General features: G+C 53.7%; 1 protein-coding gene across 3 annotated transcripts; it reads right to left on the bottom strand.

The window, feature by feature from the left end:
- Positions 1 to 5487: 5487 nt before the first annotated feature.
- DUOX2 (dual oxidase 2) lies at positions 5488 to 23843 on the bottom strand. 3 transcript variants are annotated; one of them, XM_032622972.1, is made up of 34 exons: positions 23713 to 23843; positions 22727 to 22797; positions 22350 to 22439; positions 21938 to 22102; positions 21152 to 21339; positions 20796 to 20997; positions 20531 to 20697; positions 20089 to 20149; positions 19844 to 19940; positions 19310 to 19400; positions 18933 to 19035; positions 18283 to 18446; positions 17573 to 17748; positions 17253 to 17371; positions 16753 to 16890; positions 16437 to 16550; positions 16036 to 16238; positions 15555 to 15740; positions 14538 to 14763; positions 14365 to 14458; positions 12580 to 12767; positions 11990 to 12059; positions 11483 to 11566; positions 10774 to 10952; positions 10386 to 10616; positions 10126 to 10225; positions 9370 to 9419; positions 8946 to 9073; positions 8541 to 8694; positions 7055 to 7287; positions 6673 to 6831; positions 6166 to 6321; positions 5887 to 6015; positions 5488 to 5610 (listed from the first exon to the last, which is right to left on the bottom strand). In XM_032622972.1, exons 2-34 carry the CDS (start codon positions 22794 to 22796, stop codon positions 5488 to 5490), a joined length of 4638 nt encoding a protein of 1545 aa, XP_032478863.1. In that variant the 5' UTR covers position 22797; positions 23713 to 23843. The 3 variants fall into 3 exon arrangements, with proteins under 3 accessions (XP_032478863.1, XP_032478860.1, XP_032478861.1); XM_032622969.1 differs by lacking the exon at positions 23713 to 23843 and adding an exon at positions 23223 to 23458; XM_032622970.1 differs by lacking the exon at positions 23713 to 23843 and having other exon boundaries at positions 11990 to 12076; positions 12576 to 12767; positions 22727 to 22796.
- Between the last annotated feature and the right edge of the window lie 38 nt (positions 23844 to 23881).

Here is a 23881-nt window from a genome sequence, read left to right as displayed (position 1 = left end):
GAAATCTCCAGCATGGAACTTCACAAACCACTTTTGACACATTCAATCCATCACAGCACCTTCTCCATACACTACACAAATCTTTTTTTGCGTTTTTACCTTTCTTGAAATAATAAAGCATAATATGCTGAAAAATGTTGCTTTTTTTTCTTCCATCTTCAATATTAAAATGGCTACACAAAAATTCACCAATTTTGATGTATTTTTTTTAAATGCACGCTGACATGACAGCTGTCACATACAATCTAACAAAATTGTTTCAAATGAAGTTAAAGACAACTAAGTGCTACTAGAGCCATCTTATGGAAAAAACGGAATGAGCCTTTTGGCCAACCCAACATCTTGCATTCCTTTTGGGTCCTGTGGGCTCTAACGTGATCTGTCACAGCAGTTGCTCAATAAATACTATTTGAATAATTAACAATGAGAAACAGATTATGAAAATGTTTGTTTCTTTTCTTAATTTAGGTATAATTGACATATAACATTTATATTAGTTTCAGGTGTGCAAAGTAATGATCCAGTATCCTGAGATCACCACAGTTAAGTCTAATTAATATCTGTCACCTTATATAGTTAAACAATTTTTTTCTTGTAATGAGAACTTTAAAAATCTACTCTCTTAGCAACTTTCAAATATGCAATACAGTATTATTAACTAGAGTCGCCATGCTATAGTTTGCTTATTGATTGCCTTCTCTTTCTATACCATTAGAGGCACCAGGATGGAAAGAGCAGAGATTCTGAGATTTCATGGGACCTGGCTTCAAATCCTGATTTTACTTGTTACTTCTTGGATGTTTATGGGCAATTTGCTCTCTGAGCCTCAGGTGCCTTCTCTGTAAAATGAAAGCAACAATACCTTCTCCAAAGAGTTATTGTGAAGATTAAATGAGGCAATTTATGTAAATGTGGTATAGGATCTAAAACACATACAAATTTTTAAATGTTAGTTTCCTTCCCCTAGCCAATTGAACCTTGGATGGGAGGCCAAAGAAGCTGTTTTCCTAATATAGGACTTCCATTCATTTAGGATAATGAGTGCAGAGGGGAACAGTAAAATTTTAGGTCTGGATGGGGTCTTAGCCTAATCCCTTTATTTTCTTGGTGAGGAAATTGAGGCCCAGAGAACTCAGGTGATTTCCCTAGGGTCGCACAATGATTTTAGTAGTAGGGCTGGAAACAGAACCGAGGTCCCGACCCAGCATCCAGTGCATTTTGGGCAGTTTCTCCTAGAACTTTATTGCCAGTCTCTCACTCTCAGAAAAGGGAATGCCTTCATGTTACAATTCATCTGAAGTCTCCTTCCAGGGAGGAAGATAATTCCTGAGAAGTCAGCTGGAGAAGTTCCCAGACCCTTTACAACTTCCTGGAGACTGGGTGGGAAGGTGGTCAGCTCTCCTTGTTGCATTCCAGGAAAGGCCAGGATAGAATGACTTCCAGATGATCTGGGGGCCTGATGTCCCTAGAGGATAAGGCAGGCCTCCTCCTCCCCCTTCCTGGGGAGATGGGAAGGGAAGGGAGCAGTCAGCACAGGACAGCCAGAACACGCCACTTAGCATCACTCAAGCCCCAAACACTCCAAACTCCTCAGAATATGGAGCTCTGCCTCCCGGAACCTCAATTTCTCTTAATAACAATAATAACTATGACAACAACAATAATATTATGAAGTGCCAGGCACAGTTAAAGGCTATCATACATTATCTTTGCCTGCACACTTGCAGCCTGTTTTTGAGAGGCAAGATAAAGCAGTAGTTAAGGGCTTGGTCTCTGATTAAAACTTTCTGGGCTCAAATCTAGACCTCTCAACTTACATTCTGGGCAATATTGGGCAAGTTATTTAAGCCTTCTTTGTGCTTCAGCTTCCTTATCTATAAAATGGGAAGAATGGTAATATCTACTGCATAGGTTGTTCTAAAGATTAAGTGAGTTAATACATATGAAGCATTCACAATAGCACTGGGCACACAGCAAGCTCTGTGTGCATTAGTTGTTAATATCTTAGAGTCACTTCAGGGGCCTTCCCTTAATCATCTTATCTAAAGGGTCCCCTTTAGTGACTCACTATCAGATTATTGTTTTATTATTTTCAAAGTTCTTTATCATGATCTGGAATTATCTTCCTTTTTTTCTTTTACTTGTTTCTTGTCTGTTTGCTCCCACTAACAGGTAAGTTTCATGGGAGCAGGACCTCGCCTGGGATCGAATAGATGCTCAGCACACATTTGTTGAATTGAATTGAATTATATCATTGGGGTCTTCCCAAACTCCTAGAAGCAGATACTCATGTTATTCCCCCCTTTATGAAGAAGCAACATGAGGCACTGAGAGCTCCTTTGTTTGCTCAGAGTCACCCAGCTGGTGGCCCAGTTTGACTCAGGTCAAACCCAGTTTGACTCAAGAGCCCTCACTCTTTTTTATATATATATTTATTTATTATTTCTGGCTGTGTTGTCAAGAGCCCTCACTCTTAATGATTATGCTAGATTGGCTCCTCTTACTCAAAACTTCTTAGGAAGTGGGTGGGAAGGTTGCCACATCTTATCAACTTTCTCCTCTCTCAAATGGTGCTGGATCTGGAAAGTTCGAGAAAAAAACAAAGAGCTAGCCTTCACTTCTTTCTTCTAGAGCTCGGTCTCAGCACCTCCCCATCCTTGTGCACTCCCTTCCCACCAGACCCTGAAGCCCTTCCATCCAGTCTCATCCTCATCTTCTCCATCTCCAATCCTATCTCCATCTAATCCCACCGGATTCCTTTTCCATCCCTGTTCCGTTCTCATCCACGTTCCTATGTCTATGAGGCAGGGCTTGGGTTGGGCTCTGTCCTAGGGCCTGAGACCTACATCTGTGACCTGGAGCAGAAAAGGTTTGCTTTCTTTCTCACTGTCAACATAACAGTTTCCGTGAAGTTTTTCTGAGTCACCTTTCCCTAGTCCTCTTTTTATGAGACATTTTGTGGCCTCCCATGTTTACGTATTTTCCAGAGTCTAACCTCTCCCCTATACCCATTTGTGCAGTGACTTCATTTTCTCAGTCCAAAGGCATATCACCTGCTGGCTGCCTGATCTTGCCTTTCGATCCACTTCCCAAGAAGACTTGGCTACAAAGTCCCAGGAAGGGTGGGGCCCACTGAGGTTTTGGTGAATGACCAGGCTGAAAACACTTCTATCCTCTCTGCAAGTCCTTGACATTTATCACAGCAACAAGTGGGTTTCTGGAAACTGAGCAAGATTGGATAGCAGCCAGATCATATGAATACATGTTTAGAGCTGATATCTAGAACTTGGCTGGGGTTTGGAGTCAACGCCAGGCAGCCTAAGAGCCACCTGAGGCTACTCAGGATCATAATGGCACATCCTTCTGTCCAGCTGGACAGGCAATTGACATTGTCTGGGCTCTGGGAAAAAGTGATCATGGAGTCTTCAGGAGACCCTCACTCAGGCTCAAGAATGGTAGGGAGGATAGGGCTGAGTAGAGAATATTATGGACAATCATGACAGCCATGTTAATATCATCTGGTCTAGCAAGGGTAGATGAATTAGGATGAGACAGATAAATATTTTGAGTGGTCTTTAGAAAGGAACAAGGAAGGAATTGATGGGCCAGATTTGGGAATACAGCTAAGGCTGAGACTTAAGGGGCTGGAGTTTGGGATTAGTGACTGGTTGTAGACCCAGTGAGGGGCAGGAGGGCTGGAGGCCTGGAGGCCTGATGCTGTTAGGAAATAGGTAGATTAATAATCAAAATACATTGCAATTGTATAATATATTCTCATAAATTTTCTCATCTGTATAATTTTCTGGGCCAGTATCACTATCTGTCTTCCTAATACCCACACAGACATTTTAATACATGAGAAAACAGGCTCAGAGAAATTGAGGGATTTTCCTCGGTAGCTACATATAGGCAAAGTTGGCACTCGTATCCAGGTCTCTTAGCTCCTGATCTGGTGCCCTTCCAGTTCTGTCAGAGAGATTCCTTCAGTACAGAGGGTAGGGAGCTAAAGGCATCTGACCTGTCAGAAGAGGTAGAGTATGACCAATGAGGACAGAAGCCTGGGGCAGGAATGTGGAGATGGGCTGAAACTCTCCCTGCCAGAGGTCCTATTGGCTGGAGGATGGTATTACCCAGCAATTTTACCCCTAGATACATACCCAAGAGGAATGAGTGCATTATGTTCACCAAAAGATAAGTCCTAAGAAAGTTCATAGCAGCTTTATTCATAATTATCAAAAACTAGAAACAATCTAAATGTTTATTAACAGAAGATTTGATAAACTGGTAATCTCTACAATGGAATATGACACATCAATAAAAAGGAACAAACTACTGATATATACAACATGGATGAATCACAGAGACATTGTGCTAAGTAAAACAAGCCAGTTTCAAAAGAGTACATTCAGTATGACCAAATGAATCTGGAGTGATAACAAAAAATCACATCTGTGGTTGCTTCTAAGGCTTGGGGAGACTGACTGGAAGGGGTACAAGGGAAGTTTCTGGGGTGATGGAAATGTTCTATATCTTGATTTGGGTAGTAGTAACATATGTAGTACATGGTAACTTTAAGATTTGTACACTTTATGCAAATTATACCTTTTGTTTTTTTTTAATTACAGCTTAGCTTTTGAGGAAAGAGCCAGTTGAAGAAGGAAAAGGAAGGGTCTTCAAGAGTATGGAGGTGATGTCCCAGATTGGCTCCTGTGGAAGGTGACCAACTGCCTGGATTTGCCTGGGACTGAGGGGTTTCCTAGGACAAGAGACTTTCAGTGCCAAGACTGGGAGAGTCCTGGGCAAACTGGGACAGTTGGTCATCCAAGTCCTATGGAGGAGGGGAGCTGAGTGGGAACTCTGGATGATTGGCAGAGAGGCTGGACTCCCTTGGTACCAGAGCTGGGGGGCTGTTCCAGCAGGCTAAGAGAAGGGCCAGCCAAGAGGTGAGGGCAGCGGGCATTGCTGGTTGCTCCTCAGGGTTCCTGATCCTCTAGGAGCAGGAATGGGTTGGGGGGTAGAGCTGGAGGGAAAAGGCCTCCGAGACTGAGTTGAGGCAGGCAGGCCATCCAGGTTTAGCATCGCAACTTCTGAGCTGGGCTCTGAGAAGATTCTCACTCTGAACCCTCTCTTCACACCAGGTATCCCCACCCTGTCCTCCCTCAAATGCCTAGGCCAAGAAAATACCAAAGCAATACATTGATTTTCTGGAAGGAAAACAGACATGGGGACCTATCAGAGGAAAATGCGGTTGTATCTCTTCACCTCCATAGTTGTCACAAGGCAGGGACTGTCCCCTCCCCACTTTGTCTGCCACAGCCTGCTGTGGCTTAAGCTAGAAGGGTCTCCTCTATCTTCTCAGAGCCTAGGACAGATGGGGCAATGAGGGAGAGGCTCTTCCAGCTCTCCAGCTGAGGCCTGAGGTGAATTCTGACAGAAACTGCTGGCAGGGCTGGTCCACGGAGGGATCAGGAACCAGGGAGGGAGGGCTCAGAAGTTCTCATAGTGGTGCACAAAGTGGGCCTGGTCCTTCCTGTTGATGAGCTGACAGGCCTTCTCTACATTCTTGGTCATTCCTGGAGGGCCGCAGCTAAACACCCCGATCTTCCTCACCTGTCAAATGTGTGTGGGGACAGTGGTTGCAGAGAAGCAGAGGCCTGTGGGCTTCCTCCCCAGGAGGGAGCTGCTTCTCAAGCCTGGCTGGAATGACCAGGGCATTGACCCCAGGCCCTGAAAAGGCGGCTTGAGTTGGGGAGGCAGGGGGTGGGGTTTGAAGCCCTTCTCCAATGCTTGACCCCATCCTGAGGTCCTCTGCTCAGTACCCAGCTGCAGGCTGCTTGAGGGCCAGGAAGTCCTGGCAGGGGAAGGATGGGTCGGGGTGGGACTGACCTTTGGGTGGACCTCCTGCAGAGAGTCGAAGAAGGGTTCGAAGGGGGGTCGGCCAAAGTGGGTGATGGAGCGCAAGCCCGTGAACAGACTCCGGTTCAGCACCTTCTGGAAGTGCCGCTCACAGATGTACTGGGGGAGGGAGGAGAGGAGGAAGGTCACAGCCAGGCAGAGCCAGGGTCAGCTCCTAGTCCAGATGGCGGTCCACCCACCTGCCTTGGCCATCCTTACCCTCAACCCACATACCCACTGAGCTGCCCTGCCTGGCCGGCCCTGACGTACCAGCATGGTGGTCCTGAGGTCAAACTTCTCAGCCAGCTGGGTGATGTAGATGTGCACGGACACCAGGTCCTGGTGGTCATTCTCCTCCACCTCCCGGATGATGTCAGCCAGCCACTCAAACTGCCGCTGGGTCCGTGTCACCCAGATGAAGTAGATCTGGGGACACACAACTAAAGCTCTGACTCAGCTCAGCTCAAGATTCCTCTACCCAGATGCTTATACTGAGATGGTGGGAAGCCCTGGACCCCCCACAGGCACCAAACCTCTGGCAGGACCCACAGGCCTGATCCAAGGCTTCTTAGCCACAGATCCCAGCAGAGGCTCTTCTGGCTACACCTCCTACCCTCCCTCAAATGTTTGCCATCTGGGCAACTGGGTATGAATGGTCCCAGCAGAACCAGTTGCCTAGGAGCCAGGGGCTTTTTATCATGCTACTCTGCTGGGATGTGGGGACACACTCAGGCTGTCTGTCCCCATTTCTTTCAAGAATGGGAGAGGGACACTCACCTTTTTACAGAGCATTTGGCTGCCTAAGGATGACTTGAAGACCAGGTCTTTGAGGATGGAGGCAAAGGGGGTGACCCCAATGCCCCCTCCCACCAGCACAGACACCTCAAACTTATGCCACTCCTGGTGGCCCTCTCCAAATGGTCCATCGAGGTACAGCTGCCAACAGAAGAAGAAGATGAGATGAGCCTGGCCCTTCCCCAGCTCTGAGGTTAGAAATGGAGGGGGATGGGGAGGACAGGGAGAACTAGTTTCTTTGAGGCACCCCAGCCCTCTCCCAGTCTGGCTTTGGGGTGGCTGGAGCATCTTATCCCAAGGTCAGGAAGGGTGGGGACCTTCTATCAATGCCAGAACCCCAAAAGTGGTTCCCAGTGATGGGCACCTTTGGATGTTTGGCACAGCTGTCACCCGTTGGGGGTGAGTAGATCTCCCTGAGGCGGGTGGTCCAGGGCCCTGCTGCCCGGATGTGCAGACTAAGCGTGTCCTCGTGGGGCGCAGAAGTCAGGGTGAAGGGGTGGTACTCGTTGGTCCCGAGAGCCAGGCAGGCGATCCGCACCCACTGTCCTGACTTGTACTCAAAGCCTTGGGGCCGCTGGAACTCAAGGTGGGTCACTCCTGGGGGTCATGGGCAGGGAGGGGCAGGGATCAGAGGGCTTGCTCCTGGTACCTGAGGACTGGCAGGTACCCTGTCCTCTCCACACACCTGAGGCACAGGGAGTAGTAACATGATCTGAGCGAGTATGTCTTCTGGGGCTGGGAGTTGGAGGGCGCCCTTCTCTGTTTCCTGGGTAACTCAAGAGCCGGGCTTCTCTGCTCTCCTGTTCCAGCCCCTCCCCTCCTCTTTGCTGCTTCTTCCCACTAAGGGTCCAGGCCTGATACCACTGTCCTGGATACCAGCCTACTAGGTCAGGGGACCTCAGGCTCCCCAGGTACCATCTCAGTGTTTCCCAAACCTCCACCATATGAGGGTTACCTTTATGGTGGGCCATATCAGCACACCTGCTGCACTATCATTTATCTAACATTTTTCTTTAAATTGACTTTTACTTTTTCAATTCAATTTACCTTGAGAAGAACATTTAGGTCACTAAGGTGAGTAGAAAACCAGCATCATGTGCTCTATCTAGCTCCAGAGGCCAAGCTCTTAACCAACACCCTACATTGCCTTGCCTAAGGATCATGTGGTCTAAACAGAAGGTACCGTGTTTTATCAAATTTTAGCTGGATACTGTTTGTTGCCTGACCATAGCTGAGCCTCAAGCTTGTTCTCTCTTTGTGGAAAAAGGAGATTCGCAAGTACTGGAGGATGCAGAAGGCATGCTAATACCATGCTGAGACTTTGTTCTTAAATAATCTTGATTGAAATACAGTTGAAGTGAGGTTAATTTTCTTACTATGTGAGTCCTGAAGGTTAGCTGGCCCCTTGTCACTTAAGTCATCTTCCACCACCCTTTACATTGATGTGAATCCCCACTCTGGCCAACACTGACTATCGACAACAGACTCTTGCAGTCTGGGCCATTTATCTGTCTCTGAAGAGAGGTTATTCTGAGTGAAGGAATGGGAGAGGGATGTATGGTTCCCCACCCTGCACCCAGGCCACACAAGCGCGGGTCTTTCTTGTCCTTAAACCCCTCTGAATGCACTTTCAGCCTCCTCTTCTCATAGTCACTTCTCACTGTCTGTAAGTCCTCCTGGGAACTAAGCACAGCTCTTTTGGGGGCTGTGGTTCCATCAGGAAAGCTGCAGGGGTCCCTGAGAGGCTAACAGAGGCAGCAATGGGATGAGGAGGCCTGGGGAGCTGTCTTCCCACGTCCCATGAGTTGACCTCCAATGCTCCCCACCGAGGGTCAGGCCAGGCCTGGTACCTGAAGGCAGCAGTTCTGCTTTCACCACGCCTATCTCCACCTTCTTCCGGCTCAGGCTCACCAGCTTGTCCCCCACATAGATAAGTGCTGGCACCAGGAAGTAGATGTGGAAACGGGGCAGTTGGATCAGAGCGAAGCTGCCGTGAATGATGAGCTGGAGACATGGCCAGTTAGTATAGCTCAGGCCCAGCTGGCCCCCTTCCTGCACCCACCCTACCCAGATATTTCCTGCCTGGGCCCTGGGCCTGGGCAGGGTAGGTGGGGCTGGCATAGGCTCCATAGGCTGTGGTCTTGGATCTGGGGTCTCGGTCTGAGATCTCACGTCCAATTCACCCTGCTCCCTCCCCACATCATGAGTGCTCATCTCTGCCCTGTGGCCTGGCCCTGCCCAGAGAAGTCCCTCACCAGCACGTAGAGCAGAATGTAGAGGTGGTGGGTCAGCCAGAAGCCCCGGAAGCTGCGGCGCCGGAAGTGGTGGGAGGCGAAGACGTACATGATGGCGAGAACCAGGAGCAGGAGCACCCCTGTCATGCCTGCGGGCAGCGGGGGCAGCGGGGACAGGGTCAGAGAGGCCCTGGCCTCGGGACCTCAGCCTGGGCTGAGAATGCCAGAGGGCATTTCCCCATTCCTTCTTCCCTGACCTCTCTCATCCCTCCCTGGCTCCCAGAACAGCTTGCCCAAAGAAACTGGAGCTGAGGCTTGTGCTGGAGGCTGCAAAGGGATCCTATGACCACTATAGACAAGTGTGTATTCATGGAAAGATGAGGGAGGACAAAAGCAAAAGTCCTCAGACAGAAACCCCAGACTCCACATACAGTCTACTCTTTACCTGGGACTGTCTGGAAGAACCACCAGTAGAACTTCTGGGGAAGCTTGGACCTGTAGGACAAAGACACCCAGAGCCTCAGGCTGGGGCAGGAGGGGCTCCACCACTGTTGCAATGTGACTCTGTTCCTGACGGCCTTGAATGCGGAGGTTACTGGGCCTCAACCCAGATGGCCAAGGGTCCTTCCAAAGAACATGGCACCCAGCCTCCTGCAGTTCCACCCTCTGATCTCAAAGCAATTCTTCCTCCTGTGTTATCTTGAATTCTCCTACTGCAGCTGACCTTTGCTTCCTTGAAGTGCTTGGTTCATATTCTGTAAGCTCCATGAGGGCAGGGAGCTTACCTCCATGCTCTATCCCTATGCTCAAACAATGCCCAGCACAGAGTAAATGCTCAATAAATATTTGTTGAACGACTGCATGTATCTTGGCATCCCTACTCTTTGGCTCCTGGATGGACACACAGGACGTTTTCCACAAATATTTGCCCAGTGAATGGACAGCAGGCTGAGATAGCAAGCTATGTGTCAGGTACACGTGAGAAAGAGGCTCCGACTTCATCTCCCAAACTCCTTTCCTGGCCAATTACGGCCTGCTTCCTTCCTGAGGGCAAGGAAGTCATCTCTCAGCTTCCCCAAGGATGCTAGCTTCTCGCCCTCACTTAGTGAGAGAGTGGAGGGTCTAGGGCCATCTACCTCTTTTCTGTTGTACCCTGAGGCCTGCCCCAGGATTCCCAAGGCGGACCCTCCCCAAAACTGACCCATCATTCACAAAGACGCTGGGGAAGATGCAGGCCAGCAGGCTGAGGGGGCTGACTGAGAAGATGTAGACATTCACCACGTGGCCAGCACTGTGCAAAACTGAAAGAGACACATCCTGTTAGAGACGCCTCCAGGGCCAACTCTACCTCCAGCCCCCAGGAGAGCAGGAAGTATAAGTAGCTCCAGTCTCCCCACTGCCTCCCCCACAGCTCGACCCAGGGGACTGCAGCAGTGGCGAGCGTGCCCAGGAGCCACATACTGGCCAGGACGACAGCAGCCATGGCGATCCAGCGATGGAAGTCCACGGCTGCATCGAAGGGCACATAGCGGTTGAGGAAGGTCTCTCGCAGGAAGGTGATGAGGTTGCGGCACATGGTGAGCAGGATGTAGGAGAACATGAAGGAGACGCTGGCCGCCGTGCCCCGCGACAGGATGATGCCCACGAGGGTGGTCTCTGCAATGCCCGAGGGTGGCGAGGCAAAGGCATAGTCTGGGGGCACAGTGGGGGTGGATCAGCACAGCACAGAAGCCTGGACCCCAGTCAGAACAGCTGGGCTCCCCTATCCAGACGCCTGAGGATCAAGAATAACAACCAGAAGGCTCTCACATCTCCCCTCCCCCTGCCCACAACCTGGAACTCTCCTTACAGTAAGCACGCTCCACAAACAGTCCGGCACAGATGGCCGAGAAGATTGCCACGACCATGATGTGCCGCCGGTAGTTCTCCACGAAACGCTTGTACTGCTGCAGCTTCTGGGCCATGAAGCCCCGCTGCATCTTCTCCTGCAGCGCCTCTGTGTATAGCCGGGGAGGGGGCACCACTGCCCTGCAGCAATGGGAGGCAGGTGGCCCGAGATCAGGGCACCCTGTCCTCCCCTAAATGCCACCCTATGAAGGAGACCTGGTGATCTGGTAGCGGTCAGGATGGGCCACAACAGATGAAAGAAAAAGCTTTTGGGGGCTAGAATCCCACTCTGCCAAGCCTTTACCTCTCAGCTTTATTTGCCCTCTCCACCCACTCCTCCATCTCCCCATGACTCCATCTCCACTTCCTCCTCTCTGTTCTGTGCTTCCTTCTTCCTGCTCCCTGCACAGGCCTCACTGCTGTGCCCAAAGCAGGCAGGAGCCAGGAGACCCCTCACTGCCTGGTGTTGCATCTGAGTGCCAGGCCCCTTGCCTGAAGATTAGGGTGCAGAGGTTGGAAGAGGTTGAAGAGTCATTAACTCAATAGCCTGCCAATCCGGTCAGGGACACCTGGAATGAGTCTCAGGATTTGTGTGTGGGGGTGTGTGCAGACCAGAGACCCTGAGACTTCTCCCCATGTCTCCTTGGGTCAAGGGTCTGGGAAACACTTACTTTTTGCCAAACCTCTTCTTCAACCCAGGAGCTCCCAACTCTGGGGCTTCTGAGACAGGGAGCCCCACTCCCTGAGGGCAAGAACTGAGAAGAGAAAAATGGGTTTCATTCTCCCCTTGTCTTTGCAGCCAGGAGAAGAACTGCCAAGTCAGAGTTGGGGCTGGTGTGGGAGGGTATAGATCCTGGGACTCATTTCTGTCCACAGAACCTGCCCATAAAACCGGTCAGAAAGAAGCCAGGCAGAAGGCAAGACAGAAGGAATGAACATGATCTGATCACATGTTCTGTAGAATGATTCTGTCCTGGAGGGGCAGGGAGAGAGCCAGGCTCCTGAGCAGTAAGGGGTATGTGTGTGAGGCAGCTGGAACTTGGGCTAGAACAACCGTGCGCTGAAAGCTACTTTCAGAGCAAATGTCTGGCCCAGGGGCTGATTCCACCAGCCCTACTCCTTCATTTCTCTGCAGGGGACCCAGCCGGGGCACCTCCCAGTGCCCCATTCCCACTCACCGTTCCCCAGAAGTCCGAGTGATGAATGACACTCGAGAGCTGACGTTTGGTTTAAGAATGTCTCCAATACCTGGGGAGAACAAGAAGCTGGACGGGCTTCCCCACGAGGGAGGAGACTGTCCTAGGAAGGCTGCCGTGGCACTTGCCAGTGACTTGGTCATGTCCCCATCTCTTTCGCCAGCCTTGCTCCCCTCACTGCCCACACCGAGCACCCACTGTACACAGGGCGGCGGCCACTGCTAGACAATGTGGCAACTGAGTGCAATTAGAAAAGGGGCCCCCCTCCAGGCGGATGCAACCCTGCAGGTCCTTTGTGTAGAGAAAATAGGGCCTTTTCCTCTGGCCAGACACACCCCAGACCAATGCACATGGTTGGTGTGTAGAATGTAGCTGGACTTCAGCCTGCCCTGACCCCTCAGTGGGTATCTTGGTGTATAAATTGCACAGGTGTATGTGATGCCCTTGATTACACGTGCCTGGCTCTCTACTAGGCACCAAGGACTAAAAGAGAAATAAGACCTGAGTGCTATGCACCAGGAACTCTCATTTTGAAGACACGCCCATTCCTGACGCCTTCCAAACTCACACACCTCCACCTCCACCCTTGACGCAGAGCTGGGTGCGGCGGAGCTCGTTGTCGTGGTCCCGCAGCATGAAGTGGAAGTCCTCCCATGTCAGCTCCTGCTTGTCCTGGAAGCCCGACTCCCGGAACATAGACTCCACCACCTCAGCCAGCTGGGCCTTGGACAGGCAGTTGTTGGAGATCTCGATGAAGGACCTGGGCAGGGGGAGGGAGGAGAGACGAATGCAGCCTGTCACCCGGCAAGGTCAGGTTCAGGCAGGTGCTGGGTTGGGTGGGCCCCGGCCTATCTAATGTGGTTACCAGTGACCCAGGAAATGGCACTGAAAAGGTATTCATCCAGCCTGCCGCTGACGCTAAGCTGGGTGGGGTGGCCAAGGGCTCAAAAGGCAGAACAAAATTCAAAGTGACCTTGACCAGTTAAAGAAAGCAGTCCCCAAACGGGGGCATCTACAGCTGGGATGAATGTCCACTTAGTGTAGGGACTTGTCCAGGTGTGCCATGGCTCTCTCATGTGGCAGGCTCTTATGCTGATACCTCCCACACCACCGCTGGGCACCCCGTTCATGGTCCAGCGGGGGGTTGGGAGAGGAGATGTAGCTGCACTGGCTGCTGCTTTCTTGTGCCAACAGCCTGGGGCACAGGCAGGAGTATCTCCGCACCCAATGTGACATCACCCACAGTGGCAGCTACAGTGGCCATAACTCTTTTCTTAGACTGTGCTTTGGGACAAAAGCAAACAAACATGCAAGCTTGTGTGAGTCCAGCAGAAAAAGACCTTTGTGTGCATGGCACAGCAAGCACTGCCATCACATTAAAAAACACATCATCCCACTGGCTCAGGGTGAGACTGAGCAAGAGCCACACTGAGTACAGGCCAAGGAGGTGGACCTCAGCCCCTGGGGGCAGAGACCGTCTCCTAGAGGGTCCTGCAGCAGCACGCCCAGCGAGGGACAACTGCAATGCGCCTCGCCCTAGCCCTTTCAGAAGCCCACGTCCAGTTGTGGTATCTGGACTGTAAAGAATGTGGCAGTTAAGGTGAAAGCTGAAAGCAATGAGGAGGCTTACAGGGGTAGAAGAGTTAAAAGGGTCTGGGCTGTTCTATGCATTCTGTTTATTCATTTACTTATTTGTTTCATCTGATTCAGTTAACTACGTATTGAATGCCTGCTACGTGCCAATCACAGTGCGGAGGAGGGGATTCAGCAGGGAACAAAGAGAGATATGAACCCTGTCCTTATAGAGCTGTAGGCAGCTGTGGAGCACGGTCTTCAGGAATAAGTCTGTGAGCTCAAAACTGGTCTTTATCGGCATACCACAACCAGAAATGGCTTAAGAAGCAGGAAGAGAGAAGGGTTGGAATATAGAAGAACTTTCCATGTTTCTCCTCTTGCCTGTCCTGGTGATTAATACTGGCAGTAACCCAGGGCATCCGTCCTCCATGATTCATTATCTCACTGTGTAAAGCACAGCATTTGAAGAGTTAGCGAAGACCCAAAAGCATCCAGAAGGGGTTAGTGGGCTTTGTTACTGGTCATCTTGATGTTGGTTGTCCTTTGTAACTAGGGAGAATTTTCTGGTGGTGTTGGCACTGCAAATACAGACTCTCCTGGAGGCAGGGGCCTGGCCAGATAAACTTCTGAAGCTGGATGCTCTGAGCGTCTAGGATATAGTACCTAGGCCACCTCTCAATGTAGATGGACTCATAACCTCCTCGCCTACCCTCCTCTGACCTGACCTGTTTTCCTGTTTAAAATATCAGGAAGTCTCAGGACTGGAGGGGCCCACCCCATACCGCATCATGGTAAAGAACTCGTCCTTGGAGAGGAAGCCATTCCCATCAAGGTCATACATGGTGAACATCAAGCGGGACTTGTCCTCTGGGGAGCCTGGCAAGACATAGGGGGATGCCCGTCAACTCTCTGCTGAAAGACACCTGACTCCTGGGATGGCCCACCATCCCCCTACCTTTCATGAAGACCACCAGGACGTCCAGGAACTCCCGGAAGGACAGGTAGCCATTGCCGTCCTTGTCGGCCAGAGAAAACATGGACTCCACAAACATGTCCTGGGGCTTGAGGCCCAGGGACTCGGCAAACTCGGCCCGGCTCAGCTCACACGTCAGGGCCTCCCGCACCTTCTGTGACGAATCCAGGGGCAGGGTCCCGGCGTCTGCCTGGTCGATGTCCAGCACCTGCACTCGGGCAGCAGCAGAGGGAAGGAGAGAAGGAGGTGAGGCTGGGAGCAGTTCAGTGACCTCTCACATCTCCCCAAAGTCCAGCTCAGAAAGGGTGAGTCCTGGTGGCTGCTCACGGTCATTAGATAAACTTCTGACTTGGGCTTCTGCTTTCCTGCAGAGGGGGTGACTGTAGCAGGGGATGGGGTGGGAATGGGGAAGGGCACGGTTTGGGAATGCAAAGTGAGAGAGCCTACACTGGGGACAGAAGCTGCAGCAGACACTAAGTGGACAGGGAGGAAGGGGCTAAAGATACATTCTCTTGCCAATTCAGATAGGGCTGCCATGTGCCTGATTTTAAAAGTCATATACATGTAACTACCATTTGTTAAATGCCTATAATGAAGCAAGCACTTGGGCTAAACCCTGTAGATAGAACAGTGTTTATCAAACTTTAGAGTGAATCAGAAGCCTCTGGTGGGCTTGTGGGCCCCAACCCCAGAGTTCCTGATTTCCTAGGTCTTGGGGAAGGGCCTGAGGACTTGAATTTCTAACAAATTCCCAGATGAGCCTGCTGCTGCTGGTCCAGGGGCCACACTTTGAGAACCACTGATGTAGACCATCTCCCTGAATCCTCACAGCAACCTAAAGGGATGGATCCTATTTTAATCACTGTTTCATAGATGAGGAAACTGAAATCTCCAGCCCGCAGAGCAGAAGCTTAGATCACCCCACATAGGGTCCTGTCCAGCCCAGGGTCCCTTCAACCCCTGGGCCCGGTCCTGCCTCCAAAAGGCACAGTCAGGCACCTGGGCAAAGAGGTGTCTGAAGAAGACCTCCAGGATGCGGCCCCGCTGCTGCTTGGTCACAGCCTTCCTGAACAGCTCGTTCTCACTCATCTCAGCCACATCAAGGCCCAGAGTCCAGCTCACACAGAAGTCCTGCAGATACTGCACGAAGGTGCCTCGCTCTTCCTCAGAGTTAAACAGCATCACCTGGTGGGAGGAAGGCTCAAGCTTCTGGTTCAGCCTCCCCTCAGAGGGTCTTGGGTTGGGGGATGGAGAAAAAAGCTGTCCCCCATTCCATCCCGGCTGGGGCCAGGTGAGAGGCTCAAAGGGGATCAGAGGGAGAGTGTGGTGGGGCTGGGGACCTCTGAAAGGAGTGGCTCCTCCCAGCATCAGCCTTTACAATTGAGCTCTGTAGCTGAGGACGGGGTGGCCGGAGAGGACTTGCCGTGAGAGGGGAGATGTGCAAGGGCAGCCCAAGCTGGGGAGGCAGGATGGGCCATACCAGGTCATACTCCTTGGGGATCTTGAGCAGCAGGGTGCGGCGTCCGCTGTTGCTGGACAGGATGAGGTGGACCTGCTGCAGGGACCTCAGCTGGATGGTGCGGAGCACAGAGAGACGCCTGTCCAGGACCTGCAGACGCCTGTCTGGGAGCAGCTGGATGGTGATGGGATAGCTCCTCTCCCTGGGTCCCGGCCACTCCATCGCTAGGGAAGGGACAATGGGGCAGAGTGGTTCAGCAGAGGTCCCCAGGCCCCTGCCCTCAGGCTAGCTCCACTCTGCTAGTCTGAGCAGGCACCTCCAAAGCCTGGCTCTCTCCCCACATCTGTAACCTGGTTCTTTCTCCCAGCACCGCCCCCCCGATCTGTCCCCTTCCCTCTTCCCGCCCCTTGGCCCCATCTCACCTGACATTCCATCTTTGGCTGCTTCCTTCTTCACACTCTCTCTGCCTTTCTTTTGTAGCTTCTTGAGCTCTTGGCCCCGGAAATAGGCCACCACCCCAGAGATAAGCAGGCTCACTGAAGGGGGTCAGAAGGAGACACTGGGTGGGGGGGGGGGCGCGGCCTTGCCTACAGCTTCACTGAGGCTTTGGCTGCCGCCCCTCCCTTCCCAAGGCCCCTTGAGCCTGGCTTCAAATGTACCTAGGTAATGAGGGGCAGGGACAGTCTGTGAGGAGGAGGGGAGCCAGAAGAGAAATGGGCGAAGGGGTAAAGGGCTCACCTAGGGGGAGACAGCACAGAGCCACGATGGTGATGCCAAAACCAGGACCACTGCCCTCGAAGAAATGAGTCACAGTCAGGGGCACACAGGGGGGCAAGTCTTCACTTGTGAGCTGCCGGGGCTGAGGGCAGGGTGCACCTGAGGGAAAGACACAGAAGATCTCAGGGCCTGAGGATCCCACTCCTTGGCCAGGCAGCCTTCCCTTCTGTCCTATAAAGGACCAGGTACCCACTCCCTCCCAAACCCTCCTCCCTGGAACTTGTTCCCGTCAAAAATTCCTCTTCCACATCCCATCTCTCAGCATCTATCCCAACTTGACCACAAGGTTCAGCCTGCAAACCAGTCTAGTCTCTACTGGGGGAGGTGGCCTAATGCAGGCCTCCCAGACTAACACAGAAGGAGCTGCCTGGTGCCCAGCTCCCTGGACAGCACCAAGTGATCCCCACACAACCTCTGTCTCTTCTCTGCCACCATTGCTTGTGTTCTCCCAGGCCACCCACCTTGTTGCCAAATAAAGACATTGGGCTGCAGGGCACTATGGTTCACGCTGGTGACAGCCACCAGCACGTCCCGAAGAGTGGTGTTTCTGATTTCTGCAATTTCCTCCGTGGAGAATAGCCTAAGTTAGAGAAAGCCAGGAATTGTTGGGATGGGAAGGGGACACAGGTCTCCAGCAAACTCAGGCCCAGGGACCCAGATGAGAAAAGAGATCGAGAGGGGTTGGGGAGGGGTGCTGGGACATCCAGGTGCTGTTTACAGGCAGAGGGTCTGGGGCCCAGGCCGAGGTAGAGTCTGAGGTGGGAACCCAGGCAGGCCTCACCCATTCCTGCTGTTCTCAAACCAGTAGCGGTCGCCATCCCGCAGTCGCACAAACTGATCGAGGACAATGGTGCTGAAGAGGGGTCCAGGGCCCCCATGGCTCTCCAGGAGCCCCCCGGGGAGTAGCTCCAGCCGGGACACGTCCTGGTTGTACAGGGCGGCTGTGGCCTCCAGCACCTGGGGCCACACAGGAAGTGAGGGGCGTGTGAGCGTGGATACGGTTTTGTGTTGGGAGGGCAGCCACTATTGCCCCATCCCTCAAACACAGGACCCCATCAGCTGCCTGGCTTGCTGCTCAGGCCTGAGGAAGTGTCCTCTATCTAGGCAGCACTCCTCAGGTGGTGACAAGTCTGGTGGGAGGACCAGTGCGTCACTACCCAGACTGCCTATCCCCAGTGATCAGCAGCTTCAGGGTCACCCAACTCATGGGGCGAGATCCTGCAGGAATAGGACAATGGCACCCAACCCAGGGGCCACTCTGCAGTAATGGTACAATGCAGTGGTGAGGATACTCTGGAATCAGATGGCTGAATTTAAATCCTGCTTCCAAGACTGACTTACCAATTATGTCATCAGTAAAATGGCGATAATTATGGCCTCTACTCTGTAACGTTCTTGACATAGATTAAATGTGTTACATGTGTAAAGGACTTAGAACAGTATCACCACAAGAAAGCTTTAGCTGCCATTATCATCATCACTATTCCTGACCTGATGGTTCACGCTGGTGTTGAGGTCACTCCATTTCTCTGGGGTCTCCAGCCCCAAGGCCTGTCGGGCTTGGCTATAGCTGGGCAGCCCCATATCTCGGCCACGTTGGATGCTGCTGGCCACATAGTCAGTGCGGGAGAACTTGCCAGGGCCAGGCCAGTAATCTGAGGAGGAGAGAGGACCAGGCTCTAGGCTCAGTCCCTCTAACACTTCTTCGCCCAGCAGCCTTGAATTGGGCTGTTGGCATTACCCACACTCAGCACTCCTCGACATGTGCCCTGCCTTGGTGCAGGGTCACTGTCATCATGTGTGACCAGGGGCAATTTTTCTGGCAAAACTCTTCCCCTAAGACTCAGGACTATTCTAGTCACCACGCAGTAAATTCCCCGTCCCACCTCCTTAACCTCAGCATAGGGCTGGACAAAAACCTTTAGCGACCTAAGCACCAGAGATTGTGGTGCCACCCTTCCCCCACATCCTCAGATGTTGGTAATTTAGAATAAAGCTTGTTTTCTTCTAATGGCTGTTTGCTGTGTGTTTATCTATGTTCCTGCTTTATAGGTACCCTAGGTCTGCCTGATGCTTAACCCAGAAGGGTCCCCAGGCTCCCGGACCTCCGGGCCCTCATCCCCTCTGCCTCCAGTGCTTACCCCTCAGATCTTCAACCACTATGTTGTCCTCCAGCTCCGAAATCTGGGAGGCCATTCCCAGCAGCAGATGATTCACTGCCTCGGCACTGTTCAGATTGGGGCTCTGGAAAAAAACAACACACTCAAGGTAGGTTCTCAGGCCCCTCCCTAAAGCCAGGTCCTTCTCAGGACCACTGCAGCCCCTCAGGATAAAGGGCCCTTGGCCAGTCCTAGACTCTCTTGAGCTGTTGTCCCCAGATAATTTTCTGATCACTCTACCCTTCAACTCCCACCACCCTGGAGCTGCAACACCTAAGAACTGGAATTGTTGCTTTTCCCAGCCTGTGTGATGAGACTGACCTTGACCCACCTCCCCTTGCCCTTGACCCCAGGCTGACCTCCCGAATCCAGTAGCTGTTGCAGACTCTGAGAGCTGGGGAGCTGCCAAAACCCTCATTCAGGACCCTCTGGAAATGACAGCTGGTGTTTCTGAAATGGGGAATCAAGGATGCAGTAAGAGAATTCAGAGAAGTTGAGGTGGGGTTGAGTGGGGTGAGGGATTCAGAGGGGGCCTGGCCAGTACTAAGAGGTGTCCTCGGAACTTCCCTGAACATGGCAGGGGTTTGGCAACGAGTGCGGATTGAAGGTAGAGGTTGCTCTTTGTCCACACAGGGTAGGAAGGGAAGGAGGGAAGAGAGTGACCCAGCTGCTGGACAAATCCTGCTCTCAACAACTGAAGTTCAGCCATTAGGAGGAAATGGGGAGATTTTCCTGTTAAGACTGAACTTCCTACCCCAGGGTGCTGTTTCAGGGCACCAAATTCTGCTTCTTTTCCCCCATGAAACTGTAGGAGTGTAAAAAAGGCCCCAGGCCCACAAGACCACTAATTCTTCACCTCTGCCAGTGTGATGCTCAGCCAGACCCTCCCTCACCTCATGTAGACGCCAGGGGGCACCATGGTAGAGAAGAACTGCTCAGAGGCCGCCAGGAACTCCGGAGAGATGCTGGGGTCCAGGAAAGGGCGGTACTCTGTCCACAGTGGTAAGAAGAGAAATAGGCTCTTTACCCTCACACACTCTCGTCACACGAACCCACCTGTCTTCTTTGTCCTATGGATCCTGACCCCCTCCCCCTCCCCAAACCCCCCTCAGCCCAGGTGTTCCCCAAACTCCCTCACCTGTGTAATTCGGCGGTGCTTGCTGCAGGAAGCTGGGCAGCCACTCATACATCGCGATGTTCTGAGGGTCAAGAGAGGGGGAAATGGGAGGCCAGCGCTGGAGCAGCCAGGCCAGGAAGGATCTGAGCTCAAGGAAGGCTTAGGTGTGAGACGAGGACCAGGCAGGGGCAGTCACGGGAGAGACACTCAAACAGGAGAGGGGCGGAGGTTCCCGTTGCCCACGAGGAACGAGGGCAGGGGCGAGGGGCAGCTAAATAACAATCACGAGAAAACCTCTGGTATAACTAGCGCTTTGCCTCCTTATCACTCTCAGGAGCTTTCCCTAGACGGTAGCTGTCTGGGGAGGGGTGTTTCTGGGTGGGCTTGCCCAAGGATGGAGGGCTCTGCGGGGCAGCGGAGTCTCCCGGGGACAAGGACGTGGGGGCAGGGCCGCGCGACCGACCTGGTAGGTGGCGATGACCCTCTTGCGCGCGTGCTGGAACAGCTCTTCGTCTCCCCAGAGCGGGTGCTTGCGGGCCAGCTTCTCTGCCCACAGGTTGTGGTAGCGGAACCAGAGCAGGCCCAGCGCCTGCAGGAAGGGCTCGCGGTTCCCTCGCTCCGCCCCGAAGGCTGCCCGCGCGGTGGGGACACAGGCGAGGAGTTGAGCGCGGGTGGGCCCGAGGGGGGCGCACCTCGCCGGTCCCCCGCCCGCGCCCCCGCCGCCTCACCGTACAGCCCCCGTGACCCGCGCCGTCCCGTGGCGGGGTCGGGCGCAGTCCACATGCGCAGCGGGTCCTGCGCGTTCCGGGGGAAGGCGGGGTCGGGCCCCGACGCCAGCCGCCCCCCGGAGAAGCTCCGCAGCTCGTCGCTCCAGGAGTGCGAGGAGCCATAGATGGCGCTGCCGTCCAGCCAGCCCGTCGCCTCGTTGGTCTGTGGGGACAGCGGGAGGCTGAGCCGGGGGTCGGGTGGCCGAGGCGGCTCAGGGCGGGCGAGGGCCGGGCGGCCGTTGCGTGTGGTGGGAACCTCTCCACAGCTGCCTCAGGTCCCGCCCCACCCAACCCCCCCAGCCGCCTGCCCCGCCCACCAGGTCCCGGGGGTTGCTGGGGCTCTGTCCGGTCTCGGGGTCCCAGCGGCTCCTCTGGAAGGGCAGCACCACGTCCCCGCTCTGGTCGCGATCGAACACGGGGTCTCCGGGCGGGATGTGGATGTTGAGGAACTCGGCCGGGCAGCCAGGCTTTTCCACGCTCACCAGGTCCGAGAGCACGTGGTAGCCTGCGGGCGTCGGGGGGCAAACTGGTGAGAATTGCTACTCCCCACCGCCAAGGCTGACGCCAATTTCTGAAGAGCCTAAAGGCAGATGTTCCAAGGCAAATTCCGTGCCACCAGCTCTAAAACATTTTTCTAATTTGCAAAGTGGGGTTATAGTACCCTCCTCGCCCACCCCATAATGTTGTTGGGAGAATCAAAATAATATAATTAATGTAAGGACTCCTCCAAGCCAGTCCCCCTCTCCTAACAGATCCTGCCTCTCCCTCCCTCTTCGGGGGAAAGAAGATATAATCACAACAGGAGAGGGGCGGCAGGGGAATCAGCTTCTAAAAGCTATAATGAGGGTTAGTGGCACTCCTGGGTTTGTAGTCAGTGATAAGAGAAAGATTAGGAGAGCAAATACCCCCGAATCAACACCCCCAAATCCCTCCAAGAGGAAGAAAGGCTTGAAGTGAGGCTTGGTGGGGAGAGGAAGTGGTTCGGGGTCTTGTATCGGTCTCCTGTGGACTTGCAGGGAGTCCTCAGGGCCCCTCTCCCCAGGCTCTGAGCTGAGCGCCAGGTCAACCCTCACCGAAGACGCGTTCTCCCACTTTGCTCTCACCGAAGAAGACCCCCAGCACTGTGCGATTGCGGCTGGATGGCAGCCCAGCTGTGCCCCGCATGGCGGCGTTGCTGAGTCGGCGCGGGTTGGGCAGCAGCGGCTCCCCCAGAGCCTGATACACGCCGTCCGCGTAATTAGCTGGTACAAGGCGCCGCAGTCGGGAGCCTGTGGGAAGCAGGGAGCGGGGCTCTGAGCACTCCGTCTCCAACAAGCCCACGAACCTCGCTCTACTCCTCCCTCCAACTCCCCACTCCCACTGACGAGACCCCTTCTTCTGTCCCCAGGGGTGTACAGGAATTCGCGGCGCAGGCAGCCGGGCGGCTGGCGGCTCGCTCTCTCGGCTTCTCCGCGCCGGGTCTCCCGAGACCCTGCCCTCCACTAGCCGTTCCCCACCCCAGACCACGGGACGCACCGGCAGCGCCACGCTCGTGGTGCCTCAGGTTGTTGAACCAGCCGTCATAGCGCTGCACTTCCCAGGTCAGCGAGACTGAGTCCTGGCCTCCTGTGGGTCAGAGGGTGGTCCACTCAGTGCTAGCCTCCCTGCGACCCCTCTGGGACCCGACGGCCTCGGCCCGTGCTTCTCCAGCCCGCCGAGCGCCCCCAACCCGACCCAAGTGGCGATACTCGCCCGGCGTCCAGGCTGCGCCAGGAAGTTTCCCATCTGGCTGAGCCGCTCAGCCATCTCACCCGATCTTCCAGCCTCAGGAAGCCGCTTGCCTGCACGTCTCCCTTCCCCAACTCCCAAGGGAAACTAGGAGACATCCCGAACTAGGGGCGCCTGGTACTTACCCGCTGGGTCCAGGAGTGCAGTCAGCAGAGCTCCCAGGAGCACCAGGGCCTTTGGCCTTGCACGGACCATGCTGACCCTGTGGCCAAGAGGGTGGGAGGTGGTACGTGAGGGACACGGAGCAGGCGTCCCCCACACCGACAGTTGGCACAGGAGGAGGAGACGCCAGCCGTGTCCACTTCTGGATCGAAGCTTTTAGAAACGTCACCAAGTACCCGCACCTGCGGGGCACTTTTTTAAAGGCATAAGCAGCCCTCAAGGCAGTGACACTGGTCCCCACCCTCCACCCCGTGGAAGAACTAACCCTGATCACACACAGGAACCCGGGAGGCACAAATCCTCTGGGGCTTGTTAGTCCCTGGCAGGACTTTACGTCCAGCCTCCCAGGTCCCGAACAAAGCCTTGAGTCCTACCCCTCAGGAACTGCTTCTCCTGGAGGAGGCAGGGAAAGGAACGTGGCTAGTGAGCTGGGAATCTGGAACCTGCAGTCCCTCGTACCCCTCAGTGAATGCCTGTGCATGGACACGAGGGATGGGAAGATCAGGTCCCAAGTCCCACTCAGACCTCTGGCTTAGGGCCCCCATCGGGGTCAGAAGTCTTCTTTTTCTTGGAATCTTTGCTTCTCTGCTCTGCTCTCTGCCTCTGCCCCACCACTCCTCCCCAGCTCCGCAGATCCTCAGCCTCCCTGGCTTCATTCTCACCCTCCTCTCTGGGTCCTCTGAGGCCAGCTGTGCAGGTGTCCACTCAGGCCAGAACAGCACCAGATGTGAGCATAGCAAGAGCCTCTTGCTATACAGGTGGGGATCCTTTCATTTGCATAGCAACTTCCGCCTCTCGCCTCTCGTTTGCATGACCTCATCCCTCTGGGACCTGGCTGCAAAGCCCTGACACAGCTCGGCACCCTGCCCAGGCTGCTATAAAAAGGATTTCAGGTCTTGTGCGACTTCCAAACGCAGAGCGAACACGCAGAGCTGGCCCTCCCACCTACCTAACTCCGTCCCGGCCAACCCAGAGCGCCTGAGGGCAGCTAGCTGCTGCGCTTCCTTGGGGGCAAGCCGAGGTGCTCAGACTTGACTTGTCTATTGAGTCCAGTCCTCGCACGCAGGGAACGGGGTAAAGGGAAGTGGGATCCGGGCTCGGACACCAGTGACCGCTCT

The sequence above is a fragment of the Phocoena sinus genome, chromosome 2 (assembly GCF_008692025.1).
Source record: "Phocoena sinus isolate mPhoSin1 chromosome 2, mPhoSin1.pri, whole genome shotgun sequence".
Taxonomy (NCBI): Eukaryota; Metazoa; Chordata; class Mammalia; order Artiodactyla; family Phocoenidae; genus Phocoena; species Phocoena sinus.
The sequence above is the reverse complement of the archived record's forward strand: the minus strand, read 5'-3'. Positions and strand labels throughout refer to the sequence as shown.